Below are 17927 nucleotides of genomic sequence, written 5' to 3'. Positions count from 1 at the left end.
TCTTTTTTTTTTTTTTTGATAGCTTCTATTACTTCAGTTCTGCTATAGGGAATTACATCATTCTATTAATTAAATACTCTCATTTTTCTCACTTATAACTTTCTGTTTCAGAATCCTTTTTAATTGTGCTCGATTCTGCCAGTGACTACCCAGTGATCCCCTATTCTACACTTTCAGAGCCTCAGATCAGACACTTTCTCTACATAGCACTGGCCAGTCTTTACTTGTGTATTTATTAGGGAGCACTTTTGATGAGTACTTGTATCTCGTGCTCAGTGATAAGTGCCATAAAAGCATAGAGGGGTAATGCTCACCATCAAGTCCTAAAGCTTAGTTTGGTATGTGGCGTCTAAAGGTTAAATAAGTTATTGTCGAATGTGTAAAACAGAACACACACATATTGCAATTCTTTAACTTCCTGTTGGGTTGTTGGAAGAGTCATGACACATTTTTGCATAGAAAAACACATGACTGTTTTGACAACTTAGTATTTCTTTTTGGTCCTTTCTTGTGACAAATGATATGTATTTATTATTTAATTTTTAAATGAAAGCAAATTAAATAAATTTTGCGTCGAGAAATTTACAACAGTTTTAGAACTCTATTGGAGCTCCCTAGAATGGTGGTTGGACAATATAACATGGTGGGGACAATGTGGGTTTTGGGGTCAGACTTTTGCACTTACTATCAGACCTCAATTAGCACATTACAAAGCCTTCCTCACTTACTCACTTTGCTGTTCTTCGAAAATAAAATTATACCTAGCATTTTAGTTATAGATTAAAGGATGTTTATTGGAAATCAGAAACAACTATTTCCTTAGGTATCTCAGACTTTCTTCTTGGTCTAAGAGTTTTGATAAGTTGCTTGGAACACTCAGACTGCACACTTACACACATTCTGCGTTCTAAAACAAGATTCATAAGGGAATTGAAGAAAATCACTAATAACATGACCCGTACTGAAGTCAAAGAAGCACTTACATGATCAGTAGCTTGTAAGTTAAATAGATCTTCCAGAGTGTGTGTGTATGTTTGTGTGTGTATGTGTAAGTCTGAACTATGATGGTATAGTTAAAAAAAAAAAATCCCAGATAATTATGTCTTTATTTGTAAACTGTTCAGATTGAAGGTATTGTCAGACTTTGTAGTTAAATTAATCCTGTGTATGACTTTTGTGTGTGTGCTAGATAATTATGTTCTGTAAGTTTATATTTTTGTATGTCATATTTTAAAGAAGTAAGATAGAATAGTGACAATATTAAACAAAGAAAAGGCAAAGGCAACATCTAGAAATAAGGTGGCTACAGCTGGCTCTATAGCCTAATGGTTAAGGGAGCTGGTTCCTACATGGCTGACTGTGCTCTGAATTCTGGCCCTAGCAACTTGAAAATCATGCCAGGTATGTGTGCGTGTGTGCCTAAAATCTCAACAGGATGGAGAAATGAAGGGAAAGGGCCTGCTGTGTGACCACCCCCCATGGGAGGATGCTTTCTCCCTCTCCCTCTCTACTTTTCTCTTTGTCTTACTGTGGCAAGCTCATGTGCACTTTGACAATTAAGAATAAAAAGAAAGGAAGGGAGGAAGGGAGGAAGGGAGGAGGGGGAAGGGAGGAAGAGAGGGAGGGAAGGAGGGAAGCAGGACTAATGGAAGGAAGGAAGGAAGGAAGGAAAGAAGGAAGGAAGGAAGGAAGGAAAGGAAAGGAAGGAAGAAAGGAAGAAAAGAAAGAAAGGAAAAAAAATAAAGAAGGAAGGAAGGAAGGAAGGAAGGAAGGAAGGAAGGAAGGAAGGAAGGAAGATGGCTGGCAGAGTAGTGAGGGTACTTTATATAACCTTCAAGAACCGCACAGAGGGGGGCTTCCTACTTAGGTGTGTATACCTGCATGTGCTTCTGCAGAACCCCTCTTACTTCATCCTAAACTTAAACTTCCTCCCTGAATAATCGACTAGGTATGGGGCAATGGCTAAATGCTTTTTCAATACGTGAACACTTCTCCCCAGTCCAGTTGGTCAGAATATCGTCAACAGATTACACCACGCCTCCCCATCTCGCCAATGCTCTGCCTCTGTACCCCTCCTCCAAACGTCCTTCCCAGGCCCCACTCCTCCACACACACCACATCTGGCATTCACACCCATCTCTTGTGTTTGTGTATCTTTCAATCAGTTTCGGTCATAGATAGTTCCTTTTTCTCTATTCTTACTTCTATTATTTGGGTTTGGAACTCACTTCAAATCCTGTGAAGTGGTTTCTTGTTGCTAGAAAATGAGAGCTAGTTCTTGGCCTGGATTTCAAAACCTACTCCAGTAAACCTTGGCACCTCTAGTGTCCTATCTTGTCCTTTGTCTTCAGCTATATTGGCCTGTTTACTTTTCCCTGCAGCAAGAGGTGGATCCTCTGCCTGTGAGCCCCTGCTTACACCAAGCTCTTGCCCTAAAGTGCCCCACTGACATTTCTTTCTGCTTAAGTGCTACCCTTCCCCGAGGGAGGCTTAACCATGTCCCTGTCCCAACCATCCCAGAGTGACCAGTTCTTTCACTGAGCAAAAGGAAAGTTACTAGAAGGATTCTCTTGGTACTTTTGATAGGCTAGCATAATCAATAGTTATCCTCTTACGTCCTGTCTTTGTAACTGCATGGTTCCCACAGACATGGACACCATGTAACATCTCTTTGAATCCTAATCAGCCAGTCGTGGAGCTGTGCACAAGGTCAGATGTGAATGGCAGTGATCTACAGTGGCTGATAATAGGTTATAGTAATGTCCTTTGTATATACACGTGTTATGTTTTCATTGTGTGATTGATATTTAAAATACAGAATCATGAGCAGTAAAGGGTTGCTAAGCTAAGTGGTTAAATTGGAAGTATGGTTCTATCCTATGTTTATAAATAAATGAGCGTGGTCTTCCAAGGGTTATTAGTGATCATTGTTTTCATCAGCATTTTTCTGAAACTCAAGTTCATCTTGCAACAGAGTGTTTTCCTCAATCGTCTGTTTTTAAGCAAGATAAAGTGGGTCAAATGGATTTGACCCGGTAATTACCTCTCCGTTTTTCTGATGATGTTGCCTCTGATAGTTGGCTAGTATACACTAGACACTAAGGGAGATGCTAACTAAGGTATTTTAAGAGAATTTTTTAAAAATGAAGTCATTCGAACATAGTTTAAGGTTGAACTCTGAGGTGAACTTCTCTCTCATCTCCAGAGGGGGTCTCCCTGGATCAAGTTTGGGAGGATTTGCAGAGGAGCAATGAGATAAGTTAATATAATGATTATTTTAGATGATGTCAATTGGATGGGTAAAGAGAGTCAAACTTCTTTTAGGGTTATAAACTTAGTATAGGATGAATCCAATTTAAAGAATAAGTTCTGGCTTGTAACCAATGATATGGGGAAACTTGTTCCTACTTTCATTGAAATGGTTTTCTTTTCACTGTTAAAAAAAAAGGGAACTTTACTGAAAGCTTTAAAGGTTATCAAGAATTGTGACATCTTTAAAGAACTGCTGCTATGGGACCAGCAGATGGAATAATGGTTACATCTCTGGATTCCAATGTGGTCAACCACGGTTGGAGTCCTGGACCTGGCAGCTTGAAACACCAGACTGCGTGTGTATGTGCCCAAGATCCTGAGAGGAGAATGGAGGAGAAGGGATTGCGGCGTGGCCACCCCTTCACCCCCTACTGATGGGTGATTTCTCACTTTCTGTCTTTCCTGCAAGCACACACGCCCCTATAGCAAAAATTTCTCTCTCAAAAAGAGAAAGAACTGCTATAATTTTTGCCCACATTTTTGTAGACTCTTGGATGTGCATATATTTTTTAATGTAGTTGCATATATTGTAATATGAAACATATAGCATGATTTTTTTCAATTAATAGTTTAATATATTGGATTCAGCAGGTGGTGTAATGGTTAAGGCACTGGACTCTCACATGAATGACCGCAGTTTGAGTCCCAGAGCAGGTGGCTTGAAAATTATGCTGGGTGGGGACCAGCAGTTAGAGTAATGGCTGTGTCGCTGGACTCCCACATAGTTGACTGCGATTTGAGTCTCTGACCCAGTGGCTTAAACTCACGCCAGGCGCGTGTGTGTGCGTGCCCAAGATTCCGAGAGGAGAATGGAGGAGAAGGGATTGCGGTGTGGCCATCCACCAGGGGGGGGATTTCTTGCTTTCTGTCTCTGTCTCTCTGTCTTTCTGGCGAGCGCACACGCCCTACTCCAAAAAAAGAAAAAAAAATTACACTGGGTGTATGTGTGTGTGAACATGCCCCAAATCTGAAGCAGAGAATGTAGAAGGGATTGTGGCATGGCCCTCTCCCATAGGGGGTTGATTTCTTACTTTCCTTCTCACTACTTCTCTTTGTTTCTCTCTGGCAAGCACATGAACCTTATGACAAAAGCCTTTTTTTAAAAAAAAAAGTATAATATAAACATTTTTATATGACACACATATAATTTTTTGTGTATGTAATAGAAGTTCATGAAAGTGAGGTACAAACATCTTATGGCTTTTGAAATCCATCAGCAAATTGTTTGACAAAAAATTTTTTTCAAGTATATGATTAAACGACAATCAATTGCAGATTGATTGTCATTTAATCAATTAATTCCACATAGAATATTTGATCTGGTCCAGTGGAGAAGCCATTTGTTCTGTGTATGAAATGTTGTGCTAGGTATATTGGTGTTTAGATTGACTAAGAATGTCAAGAAAAGAGACTGTTAGAAAAGTCAGGTTAAGAATATTGTGTACTTAAAATTTAATGGTTTTCTGTATATTCTCAGAGTCGTACAACTACCACTGCAACTTTAAAATACTTTCATCATTCTGAAAAGAAACCGCATAGCCTTGAGCAGTCGTTCCTTACTGCTACTTCCGGCTACAGGCAGCCGTTGATCTACTCTACCTCTAGGATTTGCATATCCTGGACATTTTATATGAATGAACCATATACTGTGTGGACTTCTGTGACTCACTTCTTTCATGCAGCCTTGTGTATTCAAAGTTCAGCCATGTTGTGCTACGCATTAGTACTTGATTTGTTTTTATTGTTGACCCATATCTCATTGATAGATAGATCAATAAGTTTTATTTATCTTTTAATCAATTAAAATGGGCACTGGAATTGTTTGCACTTTCTGGATTTTATGAATAATGCTGCTATAAACAGTCATGTACAAGTTTTTATGTAGTTATAGATTTTCGAATCCTTTGAGTGTGTATCTAGGAGCAGCGTTGTTGAGTAATATGGTAACTCAATGTGGAACCTGTTGGAGAATTGCCAGTCTGTTTCCAGAAGACAGTGCCATTTTATATTCTTACCAGTAATGGATAAAAGTTCCAATTTCTTTGCATTTTTGTTAACACTAATGGTGTCTTTCTGATTGCAGCTAATAGGTATAACATGATGTATCAATGTAGTTTTGATTTACATTTTGCTGATGGTTAATGGTATTGCACAGTTTTTCATGTGGTTATGGACTATTTTTATGTCTTCTTGGAGAAGTGTTTATTCAAATCCTTTGCCCATTTTTAATTGGGTTATTATTTGTCTTTTTATTGTTGAGTTTAAAAGTGTTGTATAATTTTATTGGGTTTATATAAAACATTAGGAGGGGGCTTCATAAGAGGGTACCACAAACAATGAGCGACCTATATTCTCATGTTTTTTGAAAATATATAAAATGGTAATTAAAGGAGCGATATCTCATCAAAGGAAACATATCAATGTGAAGGGAAAGGGTGTGTATCACTTGTAGAAGTATAGTCTAAAATTAGTCCTGTTTTGATTTGGTTTTAGTCAAGTGTTTAATTTACTCTGAAATTTATTATACATTAATTATATCTTGATGTTTAATCAGAAGCATTTATTTCTTTAGGACATTCCCAAAGACAGAAGTTTTTAAAACCAAGTTCTGAGGAGTCTTCTAAGACTGGGGATGGAGAGGGAATCAGGTTGGGAATCATACCCATGGCAATTCGAGTAGGTCCAATTTAGTCTGTTTTATTTGCTTCACTTCAGGCATGATTTTCTTTTTCAAAGAAAAAGGTATGATTTCCTTTTTTAAAAAAAATTTTTTGAGAGGTTTTTGCTATAGGGCGCATGTGCTCGCCAGACCCAGACAGAAACAGAGACAGAGAGCAAGAAATCACTCCCCAGGGGGGATGGCTACACCACAATTCCTTCTCCTCTATTCTCCTCTTGGAATCTTGGGCACACACGCACACGCGCCTTGCGTGAGTTGTAAGCCACCAAGTCTGGGACTCGAACCACGGTCGACTACATGGGAATCCAGCAACATAGCCATTAAGCTAACTGCTGGTCCCCTAGTATGATTTTCTTTGAAAAAGAAAATCACTTTTATATTGCAAACATGTTTTTCTTAATTATTTTACTAGATTCCAGAAAGTAGTGATAGTTTTCACTATCATGAAAAACAGTAAATGGAAATTCTTTTCCACAAGTATTTGTAGGATAATGTAGTCATGTAAGGAAAATGTTTTGTTCTTTCTTTCCTACCATGTCTGATATGGGTAAAATTACTTCAGGATAACATATGGGATTTGAATATATTTTTCAGCGGTGGAGATGTTCTTTCCAAGACTAACTTGGCTAGCAAGAATTAGAGGATTGTGCCTGTTTTCAGTAGGCTTTCAATAAATAAATACTCATGTGAGTGAATAGAAGAGCCAAAGAACTGTCTTGGTCCTTTACTTTGCTTAAGTAGGTAAAGGTATAGCCAAAAGGATTCTTTCATCTTAAATTTAGTTTTGTGTGAAATCCCAATATTCTAGACTTCGTTAGGTGGTAAACTTACATTTTCTTTTAATGCCCCAATTATAATAATTTGAGTTTTTCATGCCACTTAATCACATGCAGTCCAGTCTTTTAACTGGACTCTCATGCCCAGGAATTTCTTCTCCTAATCCTATACCTATAACTTTATTTATAGGGACAGAATATTTATCTTCCCTTCAAAGTGTCTTGGAGTAGGTTTCCCTTGCTAACATGTTTTTCTTGCTAAGTAAAGAGTTTCCCATCTAATCTGTGGGGGCTAGTGAGAAAAAACATTTTGCTTTTCGCCTTAATTCTATCCCAAGACTGACTCTTTTCAGGGTGATAGTGGAGATCTTTATTTCCTGTAGAGTAGGGTCTCGACTGGGCAATTCTCCCATCACACTTGCCCACAACCTGGGACATCGGCAATATCTAGAGACATTTTTATTTATAGTGACTAGGTGTGGGGGTGAGTTTCCAAGTAACATCTAGTGAGCAGAAGTCAAGAATGCCACTAAACCTCCTATAATGCCAATGTATAAAACAACTTCCAACAACCACAAATTGTCTGGCCCCCAATAAGAATTGTACTCAGGGTGAGAAACCTTGCTTTAAAGCACATTCCACTTCCTCCTGTAAGGGTGCAATATTGCCCTTCAGATCCCCACACATTGGTGGACTTGCTCATGCGTTATTTGTTTGTAGAGTTTCAACAAGCAGTATAGATTAAGCTTTGAAAATCTCAGTTCAACATCGTTTATTATTCCTACATAAATAAATATAGACATTCGCATCCTTTTTGTCATCTTGAGCCATCGACTTTTTTTCTGTGTGTAAATGCTTGTGCTAGGACACATTTCTCTTAACCACCAGTGGTAAAATTCTCCTCATAATAAAGATATTACTTTATTACACTATTATCCAAAACTCTTTAGCTCTATGGGTCAAAACTGTGTAGAATTTTGCCTTTTTCAAATAAAACTTTTTAGTCAACTTTGAAAGTGCCTAGAGCCATGATAATAGAACAAACAAAAATCTGTCCCCATGATGAATTCATGTCCCAACCTCCTGCAACATAGAGAATATTAATTTTGGAATTAGTTTCTACAAGGTCTCAAAATTTTCTTTACCCACTCATTTAAACTTTCCATTCCTCCCTTTGTTCTAGTAACTAAGAATTTTTCTGGGTGTGTGGTTTAGGAAAGGAACAGGAGATATTGTAGACCCCAATAATAGGGCTCTTTTTAAAATTCAAGTTTAGCTATAAAGCATGTGTGCTTGCTAGAGAGAAACAGAGAGAGAGGGAAAGTGAGAAAGCAACCCCTCCTCACCCGCTGAGGATGCCTGAGCCAATCTCTTCCTTCTTCTCCATTCTCGTGGGATTGTGGGCAAGTGCACACACGCACCTGAATGTGTCTTCCAGCCACCAAGTCCAGGACTCGAGCCACAAAGTCAGCCGTGTGGAATCTACCCACCTTCACCACCACACCATCAACTGGCCCCTTTATGGCCTTCAGATTGTTGTGCTACATCATATGCAAATCTTTGTTATAGGTTCTTGACTTCAGAAATAAGATTCCTGACATTATGTTTGCCTACCTCAATATTACATTACGTTGAAGGGAATGATAAAATGACAATCAAAAAAATCAAAGGCAGGACCACATTCTAGCCTCTTATAAATATTGATTTGTTCATCAGCTATTTATAGGGTTATCTCCATAGCTTGATGTGCCAGGTTTTAATTATGAATTACTAATGGATGAGCATAAATATGTCTCTATATATAGATCCTGGACAGAAGAAAACAGACATCTTGACAGTATTCATTAGATATATACATAATTGCCTCTTAAATACATGAAGCTAATTTAGAAACCTATCTATCACATGAGTCTTCTTGATTCCAGTAAAGAAGAAATTATTATTGACTTTCTCCAGTGCAAGAAGATTAGACTAGACAATCCTGACCACTTCTTTTACTTGTAAAATCTGTGATTTTGTGATTTATTATCTTTACTAGTCAAAACTAATAACAGATACCTTCAGGAGTTTTAAACAAGGTCAGATATTAGAACAGAAATAGCCATTATTATATCCACTACTGCTGACTCCCAGGTCACGGTTTGAAAGCAAAATTCCAATTTCACCTAAATTATTTATGTGACACAGGTAATTTGAAAAAAACAAACAAACAAAAACACGAAATATTGGGCTGTCTGGAAAATCATGACATATTTTTTTTGCATAGAAAAACACATCATAACTTTCCCGACAACCTAACAGAACAAATACAGATGATCTAATGAGTAGAGGTTTTGGAGGCTGTCTCTCTCTCTCTTTTTACTTATATAGATTTTATTCAGTTTTTTGTTTTGTTTTTTTTTTTTTTTGAGAGGTTTTTGCTATAGGGCACGTGCGCTCACCAGGCAGACAAAGACAGAGAGACAGAAAGCGAGAAATCACCCCACAGGGGGAATGGCCACACTGCAATCCCCTCTCCTCTGTTCTCCTCTCGGGATCTTAGGCATGCACTGCACATGCGCCCGGCATGAGTTTTAAGCCGCTGGGCCCGGGACGCGAACTGCGTTCAACTACATGGGAGTCCAGCGACATAGCCATTACTCTAACTGCTGGTCCCAGTACATATTTTCTCAGAACAAGGACTTTCTCTCATTTAATCATGGTAAATATAATGAAAATCAAGAAATTTAGCACCAACATGGTGCTATTTTCTAATTCACAGTCCATATTCATATTGCTTCAACTTCCTAGTATTTTTTTTTATTATTTTATTTCACTTTATTTTATTTTTTAAATTTTACCAGAGAGAGACAGTGAGAGAGAAAGTGAGAAAGCAAGCTACCAGGTCTGGGGCTTGAACCATAGTCGGTCATGTGGGAGTTCCAGGCCCTTAACTACCACACCAACTGCTGGCCCTAGTAATATCTTTTAAAGGTGTTATTTTTCTAGTCCAGAATCACACATTGTATTCAGTTGTCATTTCTCTTTGTCTTCTTTAAATATGAAACAGTTGTTAACAATTTGGAAGATACAGGTAGCAATTTTGTCAAATTTCGCTCGTTTTGGTGTGTGATGTGCCTTGTAGGTGGATTTAGATTATGCATTTTGAGCAGAATACCACGGAAATGTGTCCTTCACAGAGCATGTGGTATTATTTGATCTTGTTACTAGTGTTATCAGCTTCATTCATTGCTTCATTCATTTGGTTAAGGTGGTCTTCCCAGTCTCTCTATACTTTTCTCCTTTGCAATGTATAAGCAATTTGTAGGGATACCACTTGGAAATATCTTGTTCCTCATCAGACTTTCACCCATTGAATTATTTTATCTAATTTATTTACTTATTTATTTTTAATTTGACCAGAGAGGGACAGAGTGAGAGAGGGAAAGCGAGAGAGGGAGAAAGAGAGAGAGGAAAAGTGAGAAAGCATGCTGCCCGGTCCAGGACTTGAACTGTGATAGGCCACATGGGAGTCCAGTATCCTTAACCACCATTCCATCTGCCAGCCCAGCATTTAGTCTTATCCTATTTCTTATCTATATCTGGGTATGCTTTATAATGTACATGATATATTAGCATGTGTATAATTTACAGATAGACATATAAGGGATCTTCAAAAAATTCATGGATAATGCATATTACGATAAAGCTATACACAGATTTCAGGGATTTTTTTTTGCACAAAAGTAAACTTGTACTTTAATCTCATTTTTCCATGAAATTTCTAGTCTTCTCATGTGTAGAAATAGTTTGGTTTCTAAGTTAGTTATTTTTTTTTTAAACTAATAGTAGGATAAAATAAAACATGTTTGGAGACCTAACTGAATGAAATAGCCAGAAAACTTTCTTGCTCCATCATTAGAAAATTGCAGGTTTGAGTTTTCGGCTTGAATGTTCATTTTTGCTAGAGGTCATGTACACTCACTGGAAAGTGATGAAGACAAAGGGGGAAGGTACCATCCAGTGATGTGTGGTCACACGACATCTCCTCTCCTTCATCTCCATTTTGTCAGTATTTGGGGCATGCGTGTGTATGTGGCTGCGTGTTTTTCAAGCTGCTGGGGCCAGGACTTGAACTATGGTCGGCCAAGTGGGATGGGGCCATGGAGCTAACGCACAGGTTGAGTTTTTGGTCAGGAATCTCCCTTTCACCTCCAGTGGCCATGGGTTTTATTGGTTTCACCCCCAATAAAAACTTGAATATTTTTACTTTTTAGGAACATACAGTTTCATTTCTTCTTCTCTTCATATTATACACCATCAAATCAGAATCTTATCAGTAGAAGAAGGAAGCAGAGGCGCTTTTAGAGATGTGGCCAAAAGTAGTGATAAATGAGTATGAGGTAGAAAATATTTGCATACATTATATACCAAGGCAAGATTGTTAATACTTTTTTTTTTTTTTGAGAGGTTTTTGCTATAGGGCGTGTGCACTCGCCAGACAGAGAGAGACAGAGAGACAGAAAGCGAGAAATCACCCCCCAGGGAGGATGGCCATGCCGCAATCCCTTCTCCTCCATTCTCCTCTTGGGATCTTGGGTACACACGCACACGCACCCGGTGTGAGTTAAGCCACCGGGTCCGGGACTCGAACTGTGGCCAACTACGTGGGAGTCCAACGACATAGCCATTATGCTAACTGCTGGTCCTGTTAATACTTTTGAATAGGGGTTTGAGTGTTCCTTGAGAACATACCCAAAGAGCCACAGGGGCTTTGGAGGGTTGGAGGAGCCCAAGAGAAGAAGATTTGGACTGAGACTAGGAGTCATGTGTCCCAAGCTTTGGTTGTGTGGGTACAACTTTCATGAATGATGCTGTATCAACACTTACGTAGCCAATACTTTATGTCATTTTTATAAATATGTTTCCTTTAAAAATTAATCTTTTCAAGGCTGGCAGGTGGCATGGTGGTTGCAGTGTTGGACTTCCACATGATCAACTGTGGTTCAAATCTGAACCTGGCAGCTTGCTTTCTTACTTTCCCTCTCATTCTGGTCAAACAATAAACAAACAAACAAATAAATAAATAAGTAAATATATATATATATTTTTGAGGATTTCTCTTGAAATTAAACTCAAGTTTAATTCCATCGTGGTCAGAGAAGATGCTGGATATAGTTTCTATGCCTTTGAATCTATAGAGGCTTGCTTTATGCCCTACCATGTGATCAATCTTCGAAAAGTTTCCATGGGGGTTGAATAAAAAGTGTATCTTGTGGATTTTGGATGGAAAGTTCTATAGATGTCTGTTAAGTCCATTTGATTTATGGTGCCATTTAGGTCCTTTATCTCTTTATCTATTTTTTGTCTAGATGATCTGTCCAGAGGGGATAGTGGGGTGTTGAAGTCTCCAACAATCAGTGTGTGGCAGTCTATCTCCCCTTTTAGATCTAACAGTCTTTCCTTCACATATTTGGGTCCTCCTGTGTTAGGTGCATAGATATTTATAAGCGTTATATCTTCTTGATTTATTGACCCATTTACTACAATATAGTGCCCTTCTTTGTCTCTTCGAAAAGTTTTTGTTTTAAAGCCTATTTTGTCAGAAATTAGTATCGCAACTTCAGCTCTTTTTTGGTTCCCATTTGCACGGAAAACCTTTTTCCAACCCTTCACTTTCAGTCTATGTATGTCTTGATCCATGAGGTAGGTTTCCTGTAGGCAACAGAAAGAAGGTTTCTATTTTTTAAAATCCATTCAGCCAGTCCGTGTCTCTTGATTGTAGAATTTAATTCATTCACTTTCAGTGTTATTATTGATGTTACCGGACCTGTCCCGACATTTAAGTTGGCCATTGTTTTTGCTGCCCTTTATTCCTTTATTCTTTAGTTTTCCTGGAACAGTAGTTTCTTCAGAGTTTCTTGAAGAGCTGGTCTGGTGTTGGCAAATTCTTTCAGGTTTTGTTTGTCTGAGAAGATTTTGATCTTTTTTTTCCCCATATAAAGGATAATATTTCAGGATATAATAATCTTGGTTGAAATTGTTTTTCTCTTAACACTTTCAATACATCTTCCCATTCTTTCCTTGCTTGCATTGTTTCCGATGAGAGGTCTGGTGTTAACCTGATGAGATGACCTTTGTAAGTCACTTCTTGCTTCTCTCTTGCCAGTTTTAGTATCATGTCTTTATCTCTGGTCTTGGCCAGTCTGTCTAAGATGTGCATTGGGAAAGATCTTCTGGGGTTGAGTCTATTTGGGGTCCTTTGTATTTCTTGGGTCTGAATGCTTGAGTGCCTCTCTACACTTGGGAAATTTTCTTCCAGGATTTCATGGAATAGATTTTCCATGCCATTATTAGTTTCTTCACCTTCTGGGATGCCAATTATTCTGATGTTTGGGCGTCTTATGGAATCTAGTATTTCTCGTATATTATCCTCGTGGTTGTTTTTTTTTATTTTCTCTATCTTTTTCGTGTTTTTTTCTAGGTCAGGTTTTTTTTTTAAAGAATTATTTATTCAATTTTATTTATTCATTCACTTATTTTAATTTGACCAGAGAGAGAGCAGAGGGAAAGTGGGAAAGCAAGCTACCAGATCCAGGACTTGAACTGTGGTCTGGTATGTGGGAATGTCTAGCACCTTAACCACCACACCACCTGCTGGTCCCCATAGGTCAGAGATTTTATCTTCTATGTTGGAGATTCGATCTTCTTTTGTTTTTTTTTTTTTCTTTTTTTCTTTTTTTTGAAAGGTTTTTACTATAGGGCAATCTTTTCTTTTTTTTTTTTCTTTTTTTGGAAAGGTTTTTACTATAGGGCGCATGCACTCGCCAGAAAGACACAGAGAGACAGAAAGAGAAAAAATCAGCTCCCAGGGGGGATGGCCATGCCACAATTCCTTCTCCTCCATTCTCCACTTGGGATCTTGGGCACACACGCACACGCACCCGGTGTGAGTTTAAGTCGCTGGGTCTGGGACTCAAACCGTGGTCGACTACATGGGAGTCCAGTGACATAGCCATTACGCTAACTGCTGGTCCCTGGAGGTTCGATCTTTAGCATGGTTTAAATGACTTTTAATACTTTTAAGAGAGTTTTTGATTTCCTTTACGACAGACTTCATCTCTAATAGCTCCATCTGATTCTTAGGGTGTCCATTTCTTTTTCATATCGTGGAAGGATTTCCTAATCTCCTGTAGTTTGTTGTCTCTTTTCTGTTCCAACTCATAGAATTTGTTCACCATGAATATTCTAAATTCTTTCTCTGACGTTTTGATAACGTCTGCAGTTTTAGGAGAGATAGAGGGGAGTTACTCTGTTCCTTTGATGATTTATTCAGACCTGATGCTCTTCTACTTCTAGTCATTGGAAGATGTATTCACTTTTGAATACCTCTTAGGAGCAAGTGTGTTTCCCTTTTGCTGTGAATTAATGTATGTGGAAGTCTCTCTTCTGTTGTTTTTAGAAATGTGGTCTCAAGAGGTGTACTCTATTCAGGTGTCTGAAGAGCAGTATCTCCGTATTCATAGGTCCAGTACAGGGGAGGATCCCAGAGAACCTTACAATACTAGGGAATTTCAGAACTGTGATTCTAGATCTGTCTAACCCCCCTGACAGAGTAGAAGATAAGGAAGAGAGGATAAAGTAAGTAGAAAGAACAAAGTATAGAGGAAAATAAAGAAAAAGTCACATGTTAGCGCGGCATGAGATTTTGCCAGGGGCCTAGAGATGGAACTGGAGTTTTCCCGCAGAGCAGGGCCACTCTCTGAGACAAGGGAGAGGAGGGTATTAACAAAACAAATAGTAAGAGCAAGGAAAAATAATAAAGACCTACCTACCTCTCTAGGGGGAGGAGTCCTGGTCTTGGGAGCCTGGAAGTGGGGCCGGGGCAGTGGTGCCCCTGCCTCAGTTTCCCTTGCTGGCCTGGAGCCTAGAGATGGAATTGGCTCCTGCAGAGCAAGGACCACTCTGTCTTTTTTTTTTTTTTTTTTTTTTTTTTAAATCACCAGAGTGCATGTGTACTCGTGAGAGGGGAAGAAAAAGAACAAGTAACTTACCAGTGGGGCATAGTAATGCTGCAATTTCTCCATTCTCCATTTTTCTCCATTCCATCAGGATTCTGGGCATGCGTGTACACATGCCTGGTGTGTTTTTATTTTTCATTTTTTTAGGAGAGATTTTTGCTATACAGTGCATTCACTTATCAGAGAGACAGAGAGCGATACATCACCCCCTGGGGGGGGGGATGGCCACGCCACAATGCCTCTCCTCCATTCTCCTCTGGGGATTTTGGGCACACATTGCCTTACACCTGGTATAAGTTTTAAGTGATTGGTCTGGGACTCAAACTGTGGTTGACTGTAGGAGTCCAGCAACATAACCACTATGTCATCTGCTGGTCCTACCCGGTGTTTTTCAAGCTGTCAGGATGGGACTTGAACCATGGTTGGGTTGGCTATGTGGGATCTGGCTCCCAAACCACAGTGCTTGACCACTGCACTACAGGGCTAGACCTATTTTTTACTTTATTTTTCCTAAATTAGTTATTATTGTTACAATTTATGATATCCTTTAAAAGCCATGTGTTTGAACTGCCTAAGAATTGATAAGACTTTCTTTTGAATATTACTTAATTTGGTAGAGTCTAGTAGAGGTGCTAGAATAAATTAAAGGGATCTACTAAAACTTTTGAAGCTGGAAAAACAGTAAGCAAGTCACTAGAAGCAAGTACAGATACGTAACCATGTAGAAGAGAAGAATAAAACATTCTGTTTCTATCATGCTATTACGGAATGATTTAATTTGTTTGCATTGAATTCTGTGCTTCTTCTTGCCCTGCACCTGGAATCTTCAGAAAGGAGCTCATTGCCAAGCTGGATCAGGCAGAGAAGGAGAAAGTGGATGCTGCTCAGCTGGTTCAAGAATTTGAGGCTCTGACGGAGGAGAATCGGACACTGAAGTTGGCCCAGTCACAATGTGTAGAACAACTGGAAAAACTTAGGATACAGTATCAGAAGAGGCAGGGCTCATCCTAACTTGAAAATTGTCTATGTCAGCCCAGAGGTTGGTGTATTCTATGTGCTGGCCAAAAGATTCTTACTCTAAAGGGAGGGTGAGTCAGCTACTGCCTTTCCTTAGTGCCCACATGGCCAATGTCTATACATGAGTTAAAGGCTTACCAGCTTCTAGTTTGAGAGAAGGGATATTTTGAGTGAGATCACTATTGTAAAGCTGTTGCTTGTGTATGTTTCAGAGATCAGGATTTTCCCCCAAAGACATATATTTTTTCTTATTTAGGAAAACATGATTATATTATCCATCAAGCCAAAAATAGTATATTGACTAACTTTGCTAAGAATTATGCACTGAGCAGAGCTAAGTCATGAAACAAGCTAGTAAGATGCTCACTGTAGTTCTACTTTTATGCATTTTGAAATTTCATGCCTTCAGTATTTCAAATGTGTTCCAATCTAAACCATCAGTTGTCTCTGAGTATATTTATGTTCCCCAGAGACAGATTTACTCCTTCAGTGATTGATTGTACTAAAAATAAGTGGCTGCATATCATGAAAGCTTTCTCATGAAAATACTAGCAGAAATCCTCTTTGTGCCAAAAGTACATTCGCTAGTGCTAACTTGCTGTTGTCGTAAAACACAGATAAGGCAGCTTTACTTCACACCAAGCTTGCAGTAAACACCTCTGTCTTTGTGTGTGTTCTGAGGGCATGTGGGAAAGAGGAAAGTATTCTTTGAATTGTGCTAAGTTCCCATAAAAACATCAGTAAAATTATAACTATGACTTTGTTTTTGATTTAAGGAGATGTTTAAATCAGTAATAACTAGTTGGAATATGTGAGTAAATTCAGAATTAAAATGAATCTTCCCTTGTTCTACCTATCACCATATCCAAAATTGATCTCTTTGTTATATGTCCATTTCTATTCACATAACTTCTTTTTCATTAAACATGGATCAAAACTGCCAGCTTGTAATTTGCTTTTTTTTTTAAAAAAAAAAAGTTTATTCACTTAGTTTTTCCATGAGAGAGAGAGAAAGAGACAGCTAGAGAGAGAGAGAGAAACGTACACACACACACATGTATACACAAAGCCCCCCATTCCCCCACAACAGGGTCTTCATGCTGTGGTCCACCCCCAGTCACGGCCTGCTTGATTCAAGGGTATGTTCATGGCCAGTGTGCTCAGGGAGGTCTTGAGAAAATGAACCCAGGACCTTTCCCATGTGAGTCTACTAAGCCACTGCTTGCTTCTCTCTTAACTGCACCCCTTCCCCCATGCAAAAAAGTTGGGATGGCTAACCCTGGTCAGAATTTGTTCTTGGCTGTATTTTCACATGCCAAGAAAGTAATGATGTCCCTTTTCTTGCAAAGATTGTGGTTTTTCATATGAGCAGCTCAGAGCTCTACTACTGAATATGATGTGCTTGTGCTTGAGGTACACGTTCAAAAAACATTAAACAAATTAATTAAAACCAGAAGATGATTTTAAATAGACCTGTGGTTCTTAACAAGAGTGAGTTTGCTCCTAGGGGACAATAGACAATGTCTAAAGACTTTTCTTTTTTTTTTTGGAGGGGAGAAACTAGGGTAAGAGGGTGCTATTGGCATCGGAAGCACAGAGGCCAGGCATACCACTGGGACTCCTCTTCATGACAAGGCGTGATCTATCTTCTCATGTCAGTAGCATGGAGACTCTGGTCCACTCTGGGGTAGACTAATCACCCAGCAGTGTGGGCAAATGCTAAGGGGGAAGCTCATTGCAGAACCACGAGTTTCTTGTCACGTGGTGCAGAGTCCACGAGGATCTTAAGCATCTTGATCCTCAGTTTTCTCAGAAAATGAAGCTTTTCAGTAGAACTCAAAGTTTTTTTTTAAAGGGAAGAAAACCAGCTTTTTTTTTTTTTTTAAATTGCAGGTGGTGCATGTGCTCATTAGAAAGAAAGAAACCCCCCAGGAGGGCATGGTCATGCTGCCATCCTTATTCCTTGTCAGGATTTTGGGCATGCATGCACATGTCTGGCTCAGTTTTTAAGCTGCCGGGGCTGGGACTCGAATAGCAATAGGCCATGTAGGGTCTGGCTGTCCATGTACTGTGTTAACCACTATACTGCGGACCGCCCAGATCTCAGAGTTTTAGAGTCAAGTGAAGGTTTTAGAGACAAGT

The 17927-nt window shown here is 39.0% G+C and overlaps 1 protein-coding gene across 1 annotated transcript in view; it reads left to right on the top strand.

Annotated features, from left to right (window-relative positions):
- MAP3K7CL (MAP3K7 C-terminal like) overlaps positions 1-16506 on the top strand; it is a 51581-nt gene extending 35075 nt beyond the window's left edge. The window contains exon 5 of the mRNA XM_027766242.1: positions 15599-16506. Within this exon, the coding sequence (XP_027622043.1) occupies positions 15599-15779 (181 nt within the window). The 3' untranslated portion in view covers positions 15780-16506. The remainder of the gene's footprint in view (positions 1-15598) is intronic.
- Positions 16507-17927: the final 1421 nt, after the last annotated feature.

Source organism: Tupaia chinensis, unplaced genomic scaffold (assembly GCF_000334495.1).
Source record: "Tupaia chinensis unplaced genomic scaffold, TupChi_1.0 Scaffold141724_1, whole genome shotgun sequence".
In the NCBI taxonomy this organism is placed as follows: Eukaryota; Metazoa; Chordata; class Mammalia; order Scandentia; family Tupaiidae; genus Tupaia; species Tupaia belangeri.
Note: the sequence above shows the minus strand (reverse complement) of the source record. Positions and strands in the feature narration are given on the sequence as shown.